At 38.0% G+C, this 20,906-nt stretch overlaps 1 protein-coding gene across 17 annotated transcripts in view; it reads left to right on the top strand.

Moving 5' to 3' along the window:
* DLGAP2 (DLG associated protein 2) overlaps positions 1 to 20,906 on the top strand; it is a 454,795-nt gene that overhangs the window by 409,208 nt on the left and 24,681 nt on the right. For all 17 annotated transcript variants that reach the window (XM_058021030.1, XM_058021031.1, XM_058021033.1 and 14 more), the window contains one exon: positions 14,988 to 15,337. In XM_058021030.1, coding sequence (XP_057877013.1) covers positions 14,988 to 15,337 — 350 coding nt within the window. The remainder of the gene's footprint in view (positions 1 to 14,987; positions 15,338 to 20,906) is intronic.

Below are 20,906 nucleotides of genomic sequence, written 5' to 3' on the forward strand. Positions count from 1 at the left end.
CATTTGCAGCTTTCAGGAGGTTGCAACGATAGTGAATATTATGCGGGACATTATTAATGGACTATGCTAATAGGATTTTCTAATAGATGGAAAAAGTGCTACCAGTATCGGGCTCTTAACAGCATACAACTTTACAGAGAAACATTGGTATTAAATAACACACAACTTGTGCGTGGATCCATGTGGTTTAATTATTTGTGGAACCAGTCTTCTCCCCCTCTGAGGGAGATTGTCACATGGCCTAGGGCACTCCCTGCTGCCCCAGGTGTAAATGAATGAGACAAGTGGCAGTGCAAAGCAGACAGCCAGCATTGCTGGCCTATGGTAAGCTAGACCTGGCCTCTGTGTGAGCCCTGCTGAGACTCCTCTTTCATTGAGGTTAGGGCATTTCCAGCCATCACGTTTCATTTTGTGAGGAGATAATGAACCCAGTAAAAGATACTTGATGTTAAAAGCCCTGAATGGCAGCATATGCTTTGTGTCTCTGAACCGTATCCAGCCACAGCTGTCAGATGCACAGCTGAGAAAATGCAGCTCCAGCCGCTGCTGCCTCCCACCTCGCTCCTCCATCACAGACAACATGTAATTTCCTGAATGGGAAGTCACTGAGTGCAGCAGTCATCCTAAGTGCTACAGACTTACAGCTCTGCCACTCCTGCAAGCAATGTTTCACTTTTCAGGAAGAGCTCATAAAAGCTGGGTCACTTTCCAGGTAGCACCAGGCTGGTTCCCTGTTGTCGAAGCACATCATGCCCCTGTCAGCTCAGCAGGCGCAGGGAGGGAGTGTGGCACAGGGCTGGGGGAGGCACAGGCTGCTGGAGGCGCTGGGGCTGTGCCAGCTCCAGCTGAGCCAGAGCCAGCCCCGGCTGGAGAGTCCTGCTGGGAAATGGAGAGCAGTCACACCTTATCCCACCTGCAACACCTGGCTTCCCTCACTGAAAAGTGCTTCAGAGTCTGTGGTACAGCACCAGACTGTACTATGAGAACATAACCAACAAGGACATCTGGAAGGTATTAATCACTCCCTCATTCCCCCTTGGTCTGAGAAGGTCAACTTACTTTTGCTACAAGTTCTTTATGTAGAGAGAGTCCTTTGTATTAATCACTCCTTGTGTTATAGATTATTTCAGGATGTTTCCTCACAGGTTTTTTTTTTTAGTTTGGTTTTACTGTGAATGCTGAAACATTGAGTTGCAGTGGTAATGGAGGCAGCAATTAGCATGGTCTCTTGTGAAGCAGAACATGCTAAAATCCCTTTCCTGAGACAGAGAGAGAGTAACTTGGTACTTGCACTTCTGCACTTCTGGCCAACTTGAACACCAATTTATCATCTCTTCAGATTTGGAGGCACACTTATGTTCTTATGTTCTCTTATACAATGATGACATTATATACATTGTATAAAATGAATAAAACACATCTTTATTGAGAGAACCATTCTCTCTGGATTCCTCTGGACAGTGCTCAGGATATTTACTCATCAGGTGGAATAACTTCTCAGTGTATACTGCTTTTATATTCAAATTGAAGCAGCTAGCCACAAATGCTAAATATGTGACTCAATCAGATGCATGAAATCCTTCTCCAGCAACAAGCATGGACTGAGTGGACTCTGTTAAATTCTTTGGTTTTCAGTCTGATGAATAAAAGAGAGGATAATTTTCAGTTCCTTAAAACTACTCCACATGTTCCTCTAACCCAGGTTTTTTGGCTATAACAGTATTTTTTTACTGCATTAATGATAAATGAATGGATTAATGATAAAAAATCCACCTAGCTATGGACTTCAGCACAATGGGGACTTGGTCAGGGTACATAAAGGCATCCTGGATTTCTCTCCTATGTTAAATGTCAGTCCAAAGTAATTTCTCCCACTTGAGGGATTTTGTGGTAATCTTGAGAGAAATTTAGCATAAAGCATTGCTGAATTTAGGGAACAGAGTTACTAGCCCTAAGTTGTCAGTATGCTGCAAAAATTTTTTTAATTCTTCTAGAAAATGTAGCATAATGCAATCTGTCAGATTCTTCCAATCCTAATTATTCTCTCAGTTGTGCATGCACCTCCTTTTTTCTGATTCATAGTAGGTAGATCAACTCAGCTCATGCTTGCTAAAGACTTCACTGAGGAAGATGAAGTGACTTTGGGTCATTTTAATTTTTGAAAACTCTTTGGGCCAGTTTACTTTTAGCAGTCAGCTGGACTCTGTTTGGCAATGAGTAAACTTCAGAGAATTCCACATTTACAGAACTATTCAGCACTAATTTCAAAACCAATTAATTCAAGCAAGGTCACATTGGATGAGGAAGTTTTCAATTAGAACTCCTACAATTGCTCAGGATGCCTGAGGAATTGCAGGTTTCCCTTCTCTGGACTTCAAGCTATTTTCAGCTTTCCATTTTCAAATAAAGGGCTATGTAATGTGAATTTTTACAGCCCATGTTTGATATTTAGCCACAAAACTCTCATGGTCAGTGAACTGATTGCATAATCATTACTTACAAAAATAAATGAATGAGAATATGATATTTCACGAAGAAATTGTATTGCTCCATAGCATGGCTACCCCTCCAAACCCTAAAAGGACTGATTCACTGGTTGCTATCTGAACACTAATAAGATTAGTTATTGTTTTAAGGTTTTACTGGTTTTTCAGTTTTTTTTGCCACATATAAGGAGAGTGGAGCTACACACATGGAGCTAGTACATATGACACCCCTCCCATGAGAAAAACATAAGCATCAGCACTTCTGAGCTTGGGAAAGAAAAAACTCAGAAGGAATTTTATAAATTTATATAAATATAAAAAATGAGGGGGAAATGCTCTTCGGTTCTTAAAAGAAAAATCATTTATGAGTAATAGATGTGAGATTTTCTTTCAATTCCTCAAGTATGAGACATTTCATCCAGGTGGCTGTTTGGATCTTCTTAATCTGATGCACTATGGCTAGGACAACCCAGCCAAATGGGGGAAAACTTATGCATGAAGTAGCATCTCCACAGTTTCTGTTCTTTCTATGGAAATAAACGCTCAGTCTGAGAGGATTTTACTGGTACCCATTGCTAGCAGTGGAATCCACAACAGATATGTTTAAAAACACAAAGCATTGAGTTCAAATAAGATATAGAAGGCTGTGTTATCAATCATAATTTAGTATGTTGACTTTCCTTAATTACTGCTGGGGATCTATGGAATTATCTGACACTCTAACTCTCTGCAGGAAGCACCATCTATCTCTTGGAGCATTTGGGCATCCTGAGTTAATCCTTTGATGCTGTGCCAAATTGTGTTCCTATACTGTGAAAATAAATCTTATCCTAACAAATGATGAGCCCAGTTCTACACTTGAATACACACACATAATTTTCATTGCTCTGGGTGTATCTGGAGAGCATAATTAGTCTTTAATTTTTTTTACATATTGAAGTTTTGCTGCTATGCTGACACTGCTGTTCGAGAGCAGCTCTACATGGTAGAAAGTCATTAGGATGAAGGTGACACAAACACTTTGGTTCAAGGACTTTGACAAGAGGGCCAAGGAGCTGTCACAGCTGTTCACAACTCTGGGATTCCTGGAGATGGAGTAAGGCTGTGCTAATCAGGGCTGCCTGGCCTCCTCAAGCTGATGAGGCATGAAAGCAGTTGGAGCAGTAGCCAGGAGCTTTTCATAATTTTCATTCTCCCTGGTACAGATTATCTTCAGAGTCAAAGATAAAAATGAAGTCACTGCCTTCCCTCTACAGTTAGTTTTAAAATGTGTAATAATTGTTTCTCTCTTGCTCCTGCTGTTCTGTGCTTGACAAAATTCCTCCATACCCACTGGATTTGCCAGACATCTGGTTCTTTTTTTATTAAAAATGACACCTATGCTGCCTCCCCTGCCAAAATTTGGCTTCAAAGCTGTTCTGTTCAAAGAGTTTTCTCAGCTATGTTTTCTTTATGGCATTATATGGTTAAAAAAGAAGTAGAATTTATCAGAAAAATGTAACATGCAAGGAAGGTGATTCACTGCTCAGTTTTAACCCTTCCTGATGTGGTAGAAGCTGACAGTGGCAGATGTAAATCTCATCCCAGCTATTTACCCTGAGGTTGCCAGAGGGCTTTGTGTGTGCAGCTGAGGGAAGCACACAGGGCTGGCGACCCTGGAAGCACCCGTTCATTGTGCTTCCTTGCAGGGAAAAAGAAGGAAGGACCCTCCCTGTACTTCTCCTCCTGGGAAAGAAAATAACCTCCAAGGAGTCTTTTCAGAAGCTCTGCATGTGCTCAGTCCTGGGTTTTGTTGTATGTGTATGTGTCAGGAGCCATAATGATGATATGTGCACTGGAACTACATTCCTTGCTGTGCTAGCTAGACAAACATCATTGGATCCATTTCTGCATCAGGGAACTTACTCAGACTCAGATCTACCCTAGACAGACAACTGATAAACCTGATACTCAAAACATCCTGGAAAGGGTATTTTCCAAAGCATCAGAGTAAATAAAGACACCAAAATTGGTGACATTCCTAGGGCATAACCTGACAGAATTAGCCTTTGACCAGACAGGTTAGTTGAATTGTGTTGGGTTAAACTCCAGGTCAAGTCAACTAAACATAGATGCTTTTGTGCAATGTAGCTGTCTAAGTTCCCATGACAACAAACTGATTAGTTCAGAGACAATTGACTGGTACCATTTGAGACATCTGTACAGGACCTAGGCAAGAAACTGTTGGGAGGAAGGCTTTGGTACCCATGTTTTGGTGAGTTTGACTCAGACTGAGTACAGTGTATGCATCCTATTGTGCACCAACACAGAATCAACAAACCTCAAGCTACACTGAGGTGTTTTATTGTCAATGAATAGCACTTTGATTAGTCTTGACAAAGTCTTACTTGCTGTAAGGCCAAGGTTCAGTCTCAGTACTTAGTCCATTGAAATATGCACCACAAATGCCAGAGCAATCCCAACAGCACACTGCTACTCCTCGAGGGCAACTAGGGGACACCCAGGGTTCTGGAAGATAGCTTGAAGTGAGGAACCTATCACTTGGCTTTCTGAGAATGAGAACAGCCTATCAAGGACACATCAATGAGTCATGAATTTTATATGCATTTCTTTACCTTTTTGGACATTTCTGTGTCCAGAAAAAACATGTATTTCCACACTCTGTCTCCTTCCCCTAGTCTAAGAAATTATACAAATTTCAGTCATAAAATTTCATCTCATGTGATACATATATCTAAAATGTATGTTTCAAAGGCAATCATTTTAATTCCCTATTATAGCCAGTGGATATCTATGTTCTTTATAACTTGTATCCTCTATGACAGAAGTGGTCCTCTGGACATCCCTGTTTCTCTCTGTTGTCTATTAAAATAGTCTACAATAATAGCATTGCATAGCTAGCTAACTGTCATTAATCTGAGGCAAAAGTTAAACCTATTCAAATTGCATTATAGGATGAAAACTAAGATTAAACTTGGGTCCCACTGAAAACAAGGATAACTGAGAGAACCTAAAATCTGAGAGATAAAACACAACAGCATCATTTTCTACACCTAAATACAGGGATGGGTGCCTGCAATTAGCTGTTTTAGTTTCAACTGGTTTTAACACTGGTTTTGACATTCATATTTACTCCATCTGCTTCTTGGTTAAAATGGTTATTGGATTTGACAAAAAAGTGCACTCTGAGTTTGTGTCCAGACTTGCAATCTCTGTGGATTAAATTAATTGTTTAAAGGTACTAAATTGCATTTGTTTAAAATATTTAGTAATCACTTATGTTCCTTAATGTCAGATTATCATAATATAGTGATAAAATTATGCAACATTTCCTTAAGGGTAAGTAAGCTAATTTTTTTTCTCATCCTACTTTTCTTAAAATTCCTTACTGTAAATTAAATACAATGACAAGCGACACATAGTTACTGTAAGAAAGAGAATAGAAAATAGAAAAAACAAAACCAATTATAAGCCTACATAATATATTCATGAGGGGGTTTATGAAGCTGATGGAAATTAATTTAACTGAGTGAGAAGGGTACATGGGAGTTTGAGAAGAAATTTTACTGGAAAACATTTTCTTTTTTTTTTTTTTTTATTTCAATGTGAAAAGAGTAGCACAAGAATAGTGATTCTTCGTGTTTGGAACTTTCTTTTCTTTGTCTCTTTCTGTGTTGACAATGTGACAAATGCAATCTGTATTCCTGAAAAGCCACACATATATATTTTGGAAATGAAATATAGTTAAAGGGACATTTTTTCCTTCCTGTAATTGAAAAACTGAGATGCTGTTTTTTAATGCAACTTCAGTAATTTAGAGGCACATAGGAACTGTTTAGAAGAGCAGTACAGCTGTCAGCACTTTGCCATGTCATCTACAGGATACTGGTTAGGCTATAATTTCTTACTAATTAACTGATCTAAAATAAGAACCCTTTGTAAGCAGTCCATCAGAAATCTATGAGGTTTGTGTTGCCCACATCTCTGTTAATTTTAGCAAAGGCCTACACTTTTTGATCTTGATGTCTTGTTTGATTTGCATTTCTGTTTTGAGACTAACATTAATTACACTGTCAAAACATATTTATCATTTATGTAACATGGAGCTGCCTACAGACCTAAGTTTTCTCAATATGGAGGTAACATCTTGTGTGCAGAATTATTTTATTAGAGTAATTGCTTTTATACATTTCTTCTCCAGGGAGACTGTAGTGGCTCCAGCTTTTTCCAAATTTAGTGGTAACATTTCCTCTTAATTGCTAGTTTCCTGTACAAAATCAGATAGATGTACAGAACTAAAAGGATCTACTCTGAATATCGAGGCTGACCGGTTGCACACACAGATTAAAAAAAAAAAAAAATCCAGTAATTTTGCCTTACCACAGTAATTTTTAATTGAGGTTATGCGTCATATTAATGATTTCAGTAGTTTTTTAAAGTGCTGCACAGATTCTGTTTATCAGAGAGATGTCAAAGACAGATGCTGCTTTAAAAAATAGGTTTTTTAATATGCAATTTATTTGGCAGCAATGTCTCAGTGATGAGCTCTTTTGAAAAACTTTTTTAAAAATTGTATATAGGCAGCACAATTCTTGTCTGTGTCAATAATATGTTAATATAATGGTCCAGATCCTGAGATGGTATGAATTGGACTGCTTCCACTGACTTCAATATCAACATTTTCAATGGGATTAACAGCATGGTCTAATCTACTGCTTCAAAGTGGTAATTTATTTTAAAAAATTACAGAAATACAGACGGTTTGCTTTTCATGCCTGTCTGGAGTTAAAAAAGATACCTTGGGCAAAGCTGGTACTGGCTGCTATGTAGTAGCTTCAGCAGAAGGGGTCAAGGTTTCAGTCATTGCTGCAGGGCAATTCCATTCACATTTGCTTCACCATCCAGCTCCCAGGGATGTGGAGCAGAGGAGATGAAGCTCCCACCTTTCCAATGAACACTGGTTACAAAAGACAGGAGAGGTTATATCCCAGTGCAAACCAGTGTGTCCCAGGAACTGAGCTTTTGGCTGGAGCTTTTCTCATCCCTTTAGGTATTTCACAGCACCATAGAATCATTAAGGCTGGATAAAACCTCCAGGTCATCAAGTGCAACCTTTGAACACCACCATGTCAACTAAATCAAGTGCCAGGCCCACTTGTTTCTTGAACACTGCCAGTGATGGTAACTGTCAAAATTAGCTGTCCTAATTTGAGCTGGTTGTCCTTGATTGTCTTTATGGTTGACAGAGAAAAGCATAGGATGATTCATTTCCTGGTAAAATAAGCATCTAAAATGGGCAAGAATTGCCCCCAGAATTGCTTATTTTTCTCACAGTAATTCTAAAAGTGATTGGACAGCTAACTTGGACCTGGATGACTGGGTTTTTATCAGCAACTGATGTGAGGTGAGATGGATTCCCATGTATAGTTCCCAAAAACTGTCTTGAAGTTCTGATGTAATTCGCTGTTATTAAAAGACCCTACTTAAAATACTGGCCCAGGATAAATGCAACATTTTGCCCCCACAGACTATGCCAACATGAGACTACCAATTAACATCTGACTTTAGGGTGTAACAAATATCCAGGTTTACTTAATCACAAGATATGTAAAATGATCCAACAGGAAAAAAGGTTGCAAAGTTATAGATGCATACTACCCAGACAATGATTTCAGGTTTAAATAAAGTGCAGCCCATCATATAAACTATGCTGATAAAAATTGTCTGGGTGTGAGCAGTCTTTAAGGAAAAAATCTCATAAAACTATCACTGTGATATTTTTATATCTTATATATATATATATATATATCAGTGAGATATATATATCACATTTTCTTAGTGTTTAATCTCAAAAGGAAAAAACAGGGTCCTTTTACAGATACACAAACTCAAGACTGTCTCTCTAATGAGAAGCTCTCTGGTCTCTTTACTGGCTGGGAATTAATCATGGAAGCCTGAATGAGAAAAGGGAAGAAGCAGAAGCAGAAAGATAGGTTAACAACTAAAGCATCTCTCTGATTACGTTAGAGAGAAATTTATTCAGAATTTAATTAAAGGAGTTAATTTAATTAAAACCAAAATTATCTCTTGAATTTGAATCACAGTATGACAGTGGTAAGTTTTAATGACTACTTTTGCAAGGTTTGAATGTTCTTACAATAAAAAAACTCACTCTCAATAACCTCTAAAATGGAGAAATTCTTGAATATAGAAAGCCCTCAGAAATTACAGGATCTTTCACCACCAGAGCAGCAAGCAAAGGCGTGGACCTTTCCAGGGAGCAGCAAAGGAAAGAGCTGGAGAAGCCTGGACTGTATGGGACATGGTTCCCTCGCCTGCCCTACACCCACACACAGACAGTATTTCAATTTAAGCACAAGTGGGTGTGTTAGAGGAGCCCTCTGAAGAACTTGATTTACATTCAGGCGCCTGTCTAGGGTCAGGTAATGGAGCAAATCACTCTTTTCTGTCCTGCCTGGGTACATCCTGCTTCAGCACTGAAAGCAGAAAGAAGAGACTCCAATCAGCAGCGTAGGTTTTAAAGTCTTCACTGAGGGCACACATTGAAAATGGAAAGCTTGGATCCAAACAGACTGATTTACTGATTTACTTGGATCCAAACAGTCTTATTCAACCTTTTCCTCATCATTGTAACAGATCTGTTTTTCTTAATTAAATACCAGAGGCTACACATGTTAAAACAAAGCATTTTGAAATCTTTTTGTTATCACTGAACTTTAAAGATATAACTGATTCAAGAAGGAAACACCTTACTAACATTTCAGAATTTGACTAAGGAAAGCAGATTATTTTGTACAATTAAACTGGCCTGTTTGATACTACAGTTTGCTTTTAATGATATTTGGAGAGACTGATGTAGATGGAAGATAAAAAAGGCATATATAAAAAGATGTGTCCCAACACCCTCTCTTTTAAATGGGGACTTGTATTTTTATTTTTGACATCCATGCCTTATTAGAAAAATCATCAAATAATTAATTCTTTTTGTGAGAAATAAATTCTTTTAGTGTTTGTGATTTTTTTTCTCAAAAGTCCCCTTTGATTTCTTAATGTTCTTTTAATGATCATCATTCTGTGTTTTGAGAAGTAACTGTTAGGCATCCATATGTACGGGGTTTTTTTAGGAGTAACTCAGAATTTCTAATGACCATGATGGAGAACAGTGAAGAGATTTCAGGGCATTTCAGGGACAGTCATGTTAGCTGGGACTTCCAAAACCTTTGGCTAAAACAGTGTACACCAAAGACTCTTCAATAAACTGAGTACTCTTTTGATACAGGGTTAGATTTGGTTGTCACCTTTCATTATGAGAAGGCCTCTTTTTTCCTCTTCTGAAATAATTTCAGGGTTGGTGTTGACTTTCCCTGTGCACAGCAGAAGATCCAGCTCCAGCCTGGGCATCTGCCCTGTGTTTCTCCCCTGGGCCCTCTGCCTCCAGGGCAGCTCCCAGCTCCCTGCAGAGCAATTATCCTCCTGCTGCAGAAACCTCCCTACAAAAAAGAAAACCCAGTTTACTCCTGCCACCACCATTTCCTTTAATTGATGGTGCTTTCACGTAAATTCATCACCCAGCTAACTTTGTGATCTCAGCCTAAATAATGTTATTTTGACTAAGTGCTTAATGGTTACATTGATTTGTAAAAACCCCTCAGGTGATTCTATCTTGCAAATGGACCAAAAGTGGTGATTTATTAAAAGGCTGCCTTTTGAAAAGTGTTCTGAATGTCACCCACAGCCACTGCTATTTCATCAAATAGATCACATTTCTCCTACTGCCTTGTGTCTGTGAAGGTCTATGGCTAACCTGAAGTTATGTCTAAATTGACTTATTTTAGTAATTTTATTTCTAGTATAAACTTTGTTGGCACTGGAATATGGCTGGAATAACTGATTTCTATGGCTGTATCAACAGTAACTTTTAGCAAGTTTAGACAAATACAGTGTAGATTAAGAGGGATATTCTTCTTCCAGCTGTATCAGTTAAACTGTTGCTCATAAATGATCAGGAAATCTTCCTTGTATTTCTACTGTGTGTATCCAAACCACCAAATTGCCAGTTCTCCAGAGCTGGAATAATCTTCCTGGCCACTCAGCAGTATTACCATAGTGCCTGATATTCTGGTTGTGACTGATGCTGCCTGCCTGGCATCACAGAGCACATAAAACAATTAATGTGGTTTACAGAACCACATTCATAGCCACCTCTGTGCCAAACTCAGCACTGGTAGGCAATCTTGTGCATGTGAGGGTCTGGCACTTAGGATATCAATCCTTACAAAACTAATTTGATATTTTACACTTTTTCCTGACAGAGTGAGAAATTGATGCATGTTATGCTGCATTGAACAATTTATACCTGATTTGCATCATTGTTTAATCTGGCCCACTATGAAGCAGCACAGAACCATTTTGTTTATTTTCCATTTGTCTAAATGCCCTTCCTTGAGGGAAAATCTAATGGAGCCAATTGCACATATTTATGTTGAAGTGGGGCAAGTACCCAAGCAGTTAATACTTTGATTGAAGTCGGAGTCTGAAATATCCATATGGTTTAGAATTAGAACAGCTTGTCACCATTTTTGTAATTTTTGATTGATGATTATAAGCTAATAGAGGGAGACAAAATGTGTGTTCAGAACTTAAAAAAATATTTTTCCCACTTCCTTAAATTAGGCAAAAAATAAATTCTGCTTTTTATATCAAGATAGCCTTTAAATACAACTGGAAACAAAATTTTAGTTTCTTTTTCTCGTTTATTCATAAAAAGACATATTTATGTCTTGTGCCATCTGCTTTATTTTTCCTTGCATTTCAGAGCAGTTATAAATTTTGCAAACTTATTAACAGCATTGCAGAGGCCTGTTGCTTTTACTTTGCTTGAACCTCATTGCTCAGCAGCAGGACTAGCAAGAGAAATATCCGGAATAATCAGGATATGCACACTAAAACCGCTAAAAAATTAAAGAAATCAGAAAACTAAAGAATTCAGAAATCTTTGGGCAGCACTAGAAACAACAGGAGATTATCCTGGACTGGCGTTTTACATGTCCAAACATGGAGCAGGTCTCTGGCATCTGCCCAAGTGCACAGTTTAAATCTGTCTGGAGCCATCCTGCGCCAGCTCTGCCCTCTGGGGCTCTTCCACAGGCCTGCCTCATGCTGGCTCTCACCTCCTGCTGTGGTGCTGCCTCTGATGCTCAGCTTGTCTGCACTGAAGACAGGAATTCTCCATCCCAGTCTCATTCCCAGTGCAATTTTCGCCACCAGTGCCCTGTGGAGCTGTGGGGCACTGTCCTCAGCCAGTGCTGTGCTCCCCAGGACTGCTGCCCAGAACCACCCTCCAGCAAAGTCCTCCACAGCTCTGGAGTTTGCAGAATGATGACTAAAAATGGGGAAGATACAAAGCAGTGCTGAGGAGGTTTTACATGCTTGCTTTGGACTAATAACTACTAAGGCAAATAAAATGTACAGGGTAGAGAATGGTGCTAAGGTGGCAGGAGGCCCTGTCCATCAGCAGAAGCAGATGATAAATAAAAAGTTCATTTTCAATTAGGAGCAGGAAATGTTTCTTCCCATATATGGTGTGTTGCATTTACAATTGCCAGGACCAAGAACCAGACATGAGAGAAAAGGGTTATTGTTGATACCAGGACTATTCCCAGATGCCATTGCTGATGGAAACAATTTGCAAGTGAATAAAGTTTCATGCTTCAGACCTTAAGGCAATACTGATTTATTAGAGATCTAAACCCAAGCATGAACAGTAAACTGTGGGTTACTTTCTCCTTTAACAGGACCCTAATCTGTTATGTAGCTGTCTCTTAAGTCACCCACACAGGCCAAGTTATCCCATTTAATTCACTTGAACCACTGGAATTATTAAAGGAAATAGAATTTGGTAGCAAGATTTGAGTCTCAAATGCAGGTCTCTATCCTCTTACTTGATTTTGTTAGTCTCCAATTAGTCCCAGATTTCTGTCTCTGAAACTGTTATTCCAGATACAAACTCATTAACAGTGTAGAGATGGATTTTTTTTCATTCCCTGTTCAATATTTGATCTCTGTGACTGTATAGGAATTAATTGAATTTCTTCCTGCCATATTTCACTGTAAAAATGTAGCCAGTTTCCCAGAAACTTCCAGTCTACTGGGAGTTTCTTCTACTTGTTCCAAGAACATCTGTGGGATTTTTAATTTCTGTTTAGTGTTCACGACCAAATGCTTGCCAGAACACTGCAGTTACTCTAATACCTGGTGGCTTTAAATCATGTCACTCCACTGAAATAATCAGACTTTTAGAATAAAATATTCAATCCTAGCGGGAGAAAAAAGGGGGGGAAGAAAAAAGGGCAAGAAATTGTTTTGGTTTTGCCACAGGAAGGGTTTTTCTTTTTCAGAAATGTAAATGAAGATTAAGTCAGTTAAGAAGGGCTGCAACAGCAGTTTAACATTTATATTCATTAGACAGAGAAGTGATCTGCTGCTCAAGTAGTAGGGATATACCTGCTTGGGATGTTTCATTATCACATTAACCATATGTTTCATTTTTCACTGCTATTCTTTTACATGAAGACAGATGTAAAAACAGTAAAGTAGTTATCCCAGTGATAACCTGTCTTATGTTACAGGTAAAATTGGCTTCCTGTGCTAGATATTGTTCACCCTATTTCACCCCATTTTCTCTATTTATAATGTTTCCCAGCATGTTGATCATTTGCATCCAAATTTACAGAGTAGTGGAGCAGCATTATGGCAGCTCTCTTAGTGGAAACATTCCTCAGACCCACTACTTGAGTTCATTAGACACTGTCTTAATTTCAAAGATTTACAGCCTCCCCCTTCTTCTGTGAACTTTCTGTACTCCCTAAAGCATCTGAAAAATATTGAGTTTTTTTTCTTTTTTCTTAATTGCTGCTGACAAAACTGACAGGAGATAAGATTGGTGATAGGACAAAAAAATGGCACTTCAAAAAAAGCACAGTCTCAGATACTGAAGAGCATGTTTCATGTGTTTTACATGTTCCACTCTGTTTGAGCAATTTAGCTCAGAGCAAGGCTCTAAAATCTCTACCAGAATTGAGCGGCATCAATAGTAATTCAAAATGTTATTTAAATGAAAGTTTTCTTTCCTAGCTCAGCCTTTCTCTCTTTTATCTATGATATTGCTTTAATTTATGATTTTCAAGAGTCAGCATTTAAGAGTCACTTTCTCTAGACTCACTGTTCACACAGGCTGGCCTGGTGATACAGGCTCAGCAGTCCAAGGTGTTAATTCCTAAGCCAATCTCTTCATTCCAGATAGCTGCAACATAGCCTTGGAGAGACTGACTTCATTGCTCATCAGCCCATACTGCTGTAACGGGAGGAGGAACTCTTACAGAACCTTTTTTGGACACAAGTAACGCCAATTCCAAGGTTACATGAGTAACTGCTGCAATGTCAATCCATTAGTAACACCAGACGAAGGCAAGCTTACTCCTGTAACTATACAAGAAGTGAATTGGACTTGGTTTCTCCATGCAGGAATAAAGATATACCACAATGCATTTTTTTTATCAGTTGCTAATTTTATGAATTATGATTGTATGTACTTTGGGGAAAATACTCTTCCACAGCAGAAATACTCTTATTAGTACCAAAAAAAAAGTGAAAAATTGTTTAGTGGGCTTAAACAATTAGAAAATTCAGCTCTGTGATATTAATGGTTAAATATTAATGTCTATGAAATTTTTAAAATTTTGTAAGGAGGCACTATTGGCACAGTTCTGCATCTGTAGAGTTTTATTGGATGTTTTGTTGAGCCTTATGCTGGAAGACGGAATCTATGTTAAACCAGCTTCAGAACTGCTCTGCTCATCAAAGTCTTAATAGCTTTGCATATATTAGAATATTTTTAACATGCCTTGAATTTTCATTTATTAACGGTATTGAAAAAAATTTTAAAATATATGCTTCTTGCTCAAGTAATTAGCCAACCTTGCCTAATTCCAACCAGTGTACCTGGCAGGATTTTAAGAGGTTATAGTGTGGCAAACCATAAAGTAGTGTGGTATACCACAAAGCTCACAGTTCAGACAATAGGAACAGGGGGGAAATAAAATCTTCCTTTATTCCTTTTATGAGCTTTATCCCTTAATCTCAGAAGCCTCAGCGTTCTTACCCAGCACAATTCTTAACACACATATCCTCACTAACTCTCATCTTCACTGTAATTTGGGACTCTCATTTCCAGCCATTCCTTCTTCCTTGTTGAAATAAAATGTTTCTGTGGATAGCCATCTGACTCTGAGCGACACTTTCAAATAACAGTGAGGTTGATGAAGAGCACTACATTACACCATCATAATTTTTAACTAACACAATCTTAAGGTAATTTCTGTTGTCAAGTTTCCATCAGATTAATCTTGATTTCTCTCTTTCCTCTTTTATTTCTTGTTTTCTTTCTGCTTATTTTTTTTTTTCTTTTAATTCTTCCCGTAGCTGTAACTTACACAAGTTACAAGAAAACTCCACCGCCAGTACCCCCCCGCACCACTTCCAAGCCGCTGATCTCCGTGACGGCACAGAGCAGCACGGAGTCCACGCAGGACGCGTACCACGACGGCCGGGCCCAGCGGATATCGCCGTGGCCGCAGGACGGGCGAGCCATGTACAACTCCACCGACAGCCTGGACAGCAACAAGGCCATGAACCTGGCCCTGGAGACGGCGGCCGCGCAGCGCCACGCGGCCGAGAGCCAGAGCACCTCCATACGCACCAGTGACAAGGCCATCCTCGTGACTAAAGCAGAGGAGTTCCTCAAGAGTCGCCGCTCCTCCATAGGGATCCAGGTAGTCTGTCATATATGTCTGTATTGTTTGTCTTCTCTCTGTAAACAGCATAGAGTGAGTCATTCAGCTCCACTAGCTCTGATGATCTCACAAACAACCCCTGGCTGCTTAGCGGTAATTGCAATTCTCATCATGGCTGTGCAGAAAAGTCTTCGGCTAATATCTGGGAGAAAATGAATGAATAAATCTCTAGGGAGGTTACCTGTCATTAACACTTGATATGAAAATTATACTGCAGAGCTACAGGTGAACAGCATGTTCATCTCCTTCCCTCCACGAATTAACAGTCCTTTTAATAGAATTTCACCAGCTTTAAAATGCTTTACTGTACTTTTTCCATTGTATTTCTCTTTTGACCTTGGAAAATTAGTAAAGCCAGTCAATCTTCAAGTATCTACCTAAAAAGACACCCTTGCCCTTTTAGTTGTGCTGGGAAGAAGGTACCAAAAAAGAGAAAGAAGTGTTCTCCTGTAGATACAGCATAATTAGAGATGGCAAGTAATAAAAGAACATTAATAAACACAGTCTTTGAGCATTCTCCCATTTGTCCATCAAAACCCACAATATTTATTTCACTTGACAAAATGTGTGTCAGACAGTGGAAAGCTTAGTCAAGTTCTGTTGTTTCAGGCATATTAAATAAGACAATTCCAAATGCAAATTTTGATTGCTATTCCTTCTGCTAAATGGTAAGTGCTAGATAGCTAGAAATGGTCATTTGTTCAAACCCTTAGGAAATACCAAGAAGTAATAAAAATTGGAAAGTTGAACTTGCAAAGAATGCAAAGTCCTTTGAGACAGCAATGGAAGAAAATTTAGGCTTCTGTTCTGCTGAGTATCCCCTTTTGCATCACTGGGTTCACTTTTGCACTTACTTTTGCTAGATTAGCTACAGAGAAACTGACATTTATTTTGACATAGGTATTGTGGAGATAGCAACATAGATCTTGAGAAGGTAATCATCCGTGTAAAAACGCCCAGTGAGTGGCTGTATATTAGAAATATACAAGAATATAAAAGAAAGTATGTGATTTTCTTTAAAAAGTGGTAATTTCATTTCCATTAATTTTATAAAATAATCACAGAAAAGTGTTTGGGTTAAGCCTATCACAGCTGCTGATCGAACTTTACAGGTTAACATTTTAGCATGCTGTAATTTTGCTGTTCCATAATGCATTAGACTAATGGGAAGGAATAGGCTTTGCCAGAAAGCTGTTTGTCCATTTCCTTGACAAAAAAGTATTTCATTCTGATTCTTTGGATGCAGAAAAGTAGAATTCAATTTAACAACCATGGCAAAATAGTCAGATGCCTACTTATCAAATGTTTTACAAAGTAATTAGTGTATCCTAAATTGTTCAGAGAAGGAGCTTGGGAGATAAGACTGAAAAGTTCAAAGGAGCAGCAAAGAAATCTTTGGTACCTTTTAGCTCCTAACCTGAAATTTACTATTCAGAAAGGAATAGTATCAAGTGTTGTTTCTTATCTCTCCTTTACAGCAACTGTGCATGCTGGTATTTATCAATGTTGGTGTCTTGATTTGGTCAGTCTTGCTATTCCAGCAATTAAATCTGTAATTTTGATTACATCACTTGATCCTATTTATTACTACAGATGACAACCAGTACTTTTCACTCGGCCTTGACCCTTCTTTATGCGTGCTGTGTTTAATCATATGTGCTCATTATCCACAAAAACACCTGTTTCCTTGGGTGCAGCAGGTCTTCCATAGCAGCTTGCCATCTGACACTTGGTCTGTAACACTGGTCCTCAGATGCACATATGGAGAAAGGCAAATGTTGTTTGCAACAGCAAGTTTTAGAAGGGCGAGCTGTTTATTATCTTTCAAGAAATACAAATTGCTTTGTTGTACCATTTGACATTAGATGATGTTGAATTTTCAGCAGTATGCTGAGCACATTTTAGTTGTTTGGGGTTTTTTTCAGCATTAAGCTTCAAACATCAGATTAGTGAGAAAAATACATTTCTGCAGTATTTTTGAATAGGAAATACATTTTGTTATATTGCTATTGCCAAGTTTGAACAGAAAAAAAACCCACAAGGTAGAATGTTCTTATTGCAAACTACACAACTAGTAATTTGTATACTCAAAGTACAGTTGCAGTATTTAATTTCTTTTAGACTTCTGTGTCAAAGTACCTTGGAAAAGGATCTTTTTTATTTGCATATTTCCTTGATTGACTAAATGACTTGTTTTCTCATTAGCATGCCATGCCAGGGTAATGCATTGAATTTGCATTTATTTGCATTAGTTAATTTGCTATCAGGATGGCTAATTTGTTCATTTTTTACTGTTCCACTCCTTTAACACATTGCTGGGAGAATGTTTGCCAAGAGAGCTTCATACAGGAGCAGAGAGGAACAAAGGTGCAGAGTGACCAGCGGTGCCACTGCAAGTGGAAACTCAATGGACCCAGCCTAGGGTTGCTTTGAGATATATGATTTGTGCAGAGTACATGTAGTGAATAGGAGTCCTTTTGAAAAGCCTGGCATGCTAGGAATGTGCCAGTAGGGTTGGTATTCACAAGCACAGAGAGCCTGAGCTCCTGGGGAAGCACTGGAGGTACCATACATCTGTAAAACCTGTCTGCAGAGACAGGGAACAGCACAGATACACATCCATCTCACGGTGTGTTAGCTCTATCCCAGATGGGATTTTGAACAGAAAAATAAAAGCTTTTTAAATGAAGCTTTTTCAGAAAATAGCTGGGGGCTTTGGGGTTTTGGAGGTTTTTTTGTGTTTTATTTTTTCCACTGTCATATTTAAATCAAGACAAATATTGTCAGGCATGTCAATAGGCACTGGGAAAAAATGCTGACTTGTAAATTCAGATTCATTTCAAAATACTGATTTTGAGATTAAAAATTTATTCAGCAATTGAAAGAATATATGGATATAAAAAGAACAAGACTCTTGTAATACTAGTAGCTCTAAACATCCTATCTGTCTTCTGTCATGACAGCAAAAGACTAATCAAAGTATGTGAATTAAAATGGAGAGTAGAGATTGTCAAGAGTAAAATAAGCAGTAAATCAGAACAAGGTTGTTGCTAAGATATTTTCCAGGATTTTCCTTGCTCTTTTGCACACCCTGATATATATGCTCATGATTAACATTCCAAATCTGCTCTACTTATAAACCATTTCATATTAAAAGCATTGGGAATGTGAAATATATGAGAAAACATGTCAAGGAATTCCTCCAGTTTATTTCAAATCTTCAAAACATGCAGTCCTTTGTTTCTTCTCTATTTAAAAGACATCAAGGCTTTTTAAATTGAAGAGAAACCCTGGAAACAAATGAGATGGAAACAAATATTCTAAGTGTGAAGGCTGATTCACGGTCATATTTTTGGAGACAAGCCCTAATTGTAGCATAGAGAATGGACTCAGTCATCTTCATTTATCATCAGAAGATCACACTTCAAAATACTTAGTGGGTTTTTTGTTATCTCCAGAATCTACATTGAACAAAGCCTTCTTATAAATTAAAGGCTGTATCCAGGAAGATGAATGCAATAGCTTCCTTGCCTAAGTTTTTTGTGACAAAAGGAGATCTTCTGCATAATTTATTTATATATATGTATGTGTGTGTATATATATATATATATATAAATTTTCATGTCACATAGTAAAAACATTGTTCATGACATTCTGCACTCTCAAACTAGAATTCCCCTTTAACACAAAGCATTTTGTACCCATGGTTAAATGTACTTAGATAGGCACCTACATTTTCTTTGCACAGTTTGTGTTATACCATCTTTGTCAGTGATCTGCTTCAGTGTATACACAGCAGTCAAAAGAAATATTTGCATTGGTTACAAGTGTTTGGATCATAAATGATCCAAAGCTACAGAGGTACTGTTTATTCTCCTCCTAAAATGACTGTTAGACTGTGCTTTAGTGAGAGGACAGTATGAAGTGCTTTGCCTGGAGAAGTCAGTGAATATTTGTTGGTTCAGAGCAATTTGCCACTTAGCATTAAATGCACCAAAAAAAAGTTATCAGTGACCTCTACTGTGTACATTATTCTCTTGCTAGAATCTCATATAAGCCTGACATAAATCCCATTTCTAAACTCTGGCTTGTATTTTTAGTAAAAAGTCCTCTCTTAAAAGATCAGAGGAAGTTTTCAAGCTGCTTCTTTTGATAATTAGCAGTTACTGTGCCATGCCACATATTTGAGTAGTCCAGATGTTCAGCTGGGAAGTAGCAGAGTGGCAAAATGGAGCTCCATGGTGAGACAAAAAAAAATCTCACAAGCATTAAAGTAGAGGTTTATTTTGCTGAGTTTCTAAAAATTATTTTGAAAGAATATATGTTTTTAGCTGGTTAAAATCTTCCATCAGTTAAGGAAAGCAATAGCTATTAGTACTGTAGTTTTATTTGAAGTGGTTTTCCTACTTTGAAGTCACTGCATACAAATAAGTTCACCCCATACCTAAGAGTGGTTATCTAAATTCACATTACATGTACTTGATCTAGTGTCAAAAGTAGTGTTTTCCACTCTATTTTAGTCTTGTTATCACTGAGAAGTCTATGCAAGAGAGGAAGGGTGAATTATTTCCCTTCCTGTACATCATCAGAGAGATTGTTTATTAAACTCTAATTATAGAATAAATTGGTTACAGCAGTGAAAACCCATTGAGGGCAGCGAAGTCGCATGGGGAGAGATAATGTGGCCTGAAGGACTCTTACTGCTAATGCTTATGAGAGTGAAGTAAAAGCCAACAGGTTAAAATCTGTTTTCTTATGCATTGAATATATTAACTTCAAGTCTACCTTTGAGACAGTATGCATAGAAGTTTAGACTGGAATTTTTAGGATGCTGCAATGTTATTGCAGTTGCAGTGCTGATGTTTAAGATAAAATGCCAATTTTAAGAGACTTTTTGTTCTTTTTTTGGCAATGAGAGAGGAAGCTGATTTACTCTCTTAGATCTATTCCTTTCTTCTGCTTTTGATATGACTGCCTATTTTTTCTTTCCTCTTTTGTGTGAGATTCCGTCAAATGCAGATAAAGATAAAATTCTTCACATTGTTTGCTTTACTGAGACTGTGGGCCAATTTGAAAATATTAAGGGTTTTATAACCCATGTAAATATTAAAACAATAATGAATCAAGGACTATAATAACAGATTTAGTGAAAGTTATTTGAGTTTCAAGAGTCACACAATCAAACCAAATGTATTACTTTTATCCTCTGCTCATTTGAGTTTAGTCTGGCCAATCAGATGAAAGAGTTTCCTGCTGTTTTCCAGCAGGAGTCTTTATAATATCTGTCATACAGCAATGCAATTTATTTGTTCATATTTTTTCTTTACGATTGCAAATTACTGTCCTATTTTCCGCTTTTGCTTGTCTTGGTATTTGCCTCCATTTTACATTTTGCCAGTTTTTACAATATTTGCAATGCTAGATTTTGCCTGCACACGCACACAGACACACACACAAAATTGGCATTCTCCTGCTGTTACAAAGCATAGTGAGAAAATGAAAGCATTAAAATATCAAGGCAATATCAGGTCGTTTATTTAGTGTCAAT

Source organism: Melospiza georgiana, chromosome 3 (genome assembly GCF_028018845.1).
Source record: "Melospiza georgiana isolate bMelGeo1 chromosome 3, bMelGeo1.pri, whole genome shotgun sequence".
In the NCBI taxonomy this organism is placed as follows: Eukaryota; Metazoa; Chordata; class Aves; order Passeriformes; family Passerellidae; genus Melospiza; species Melospiza georgiana.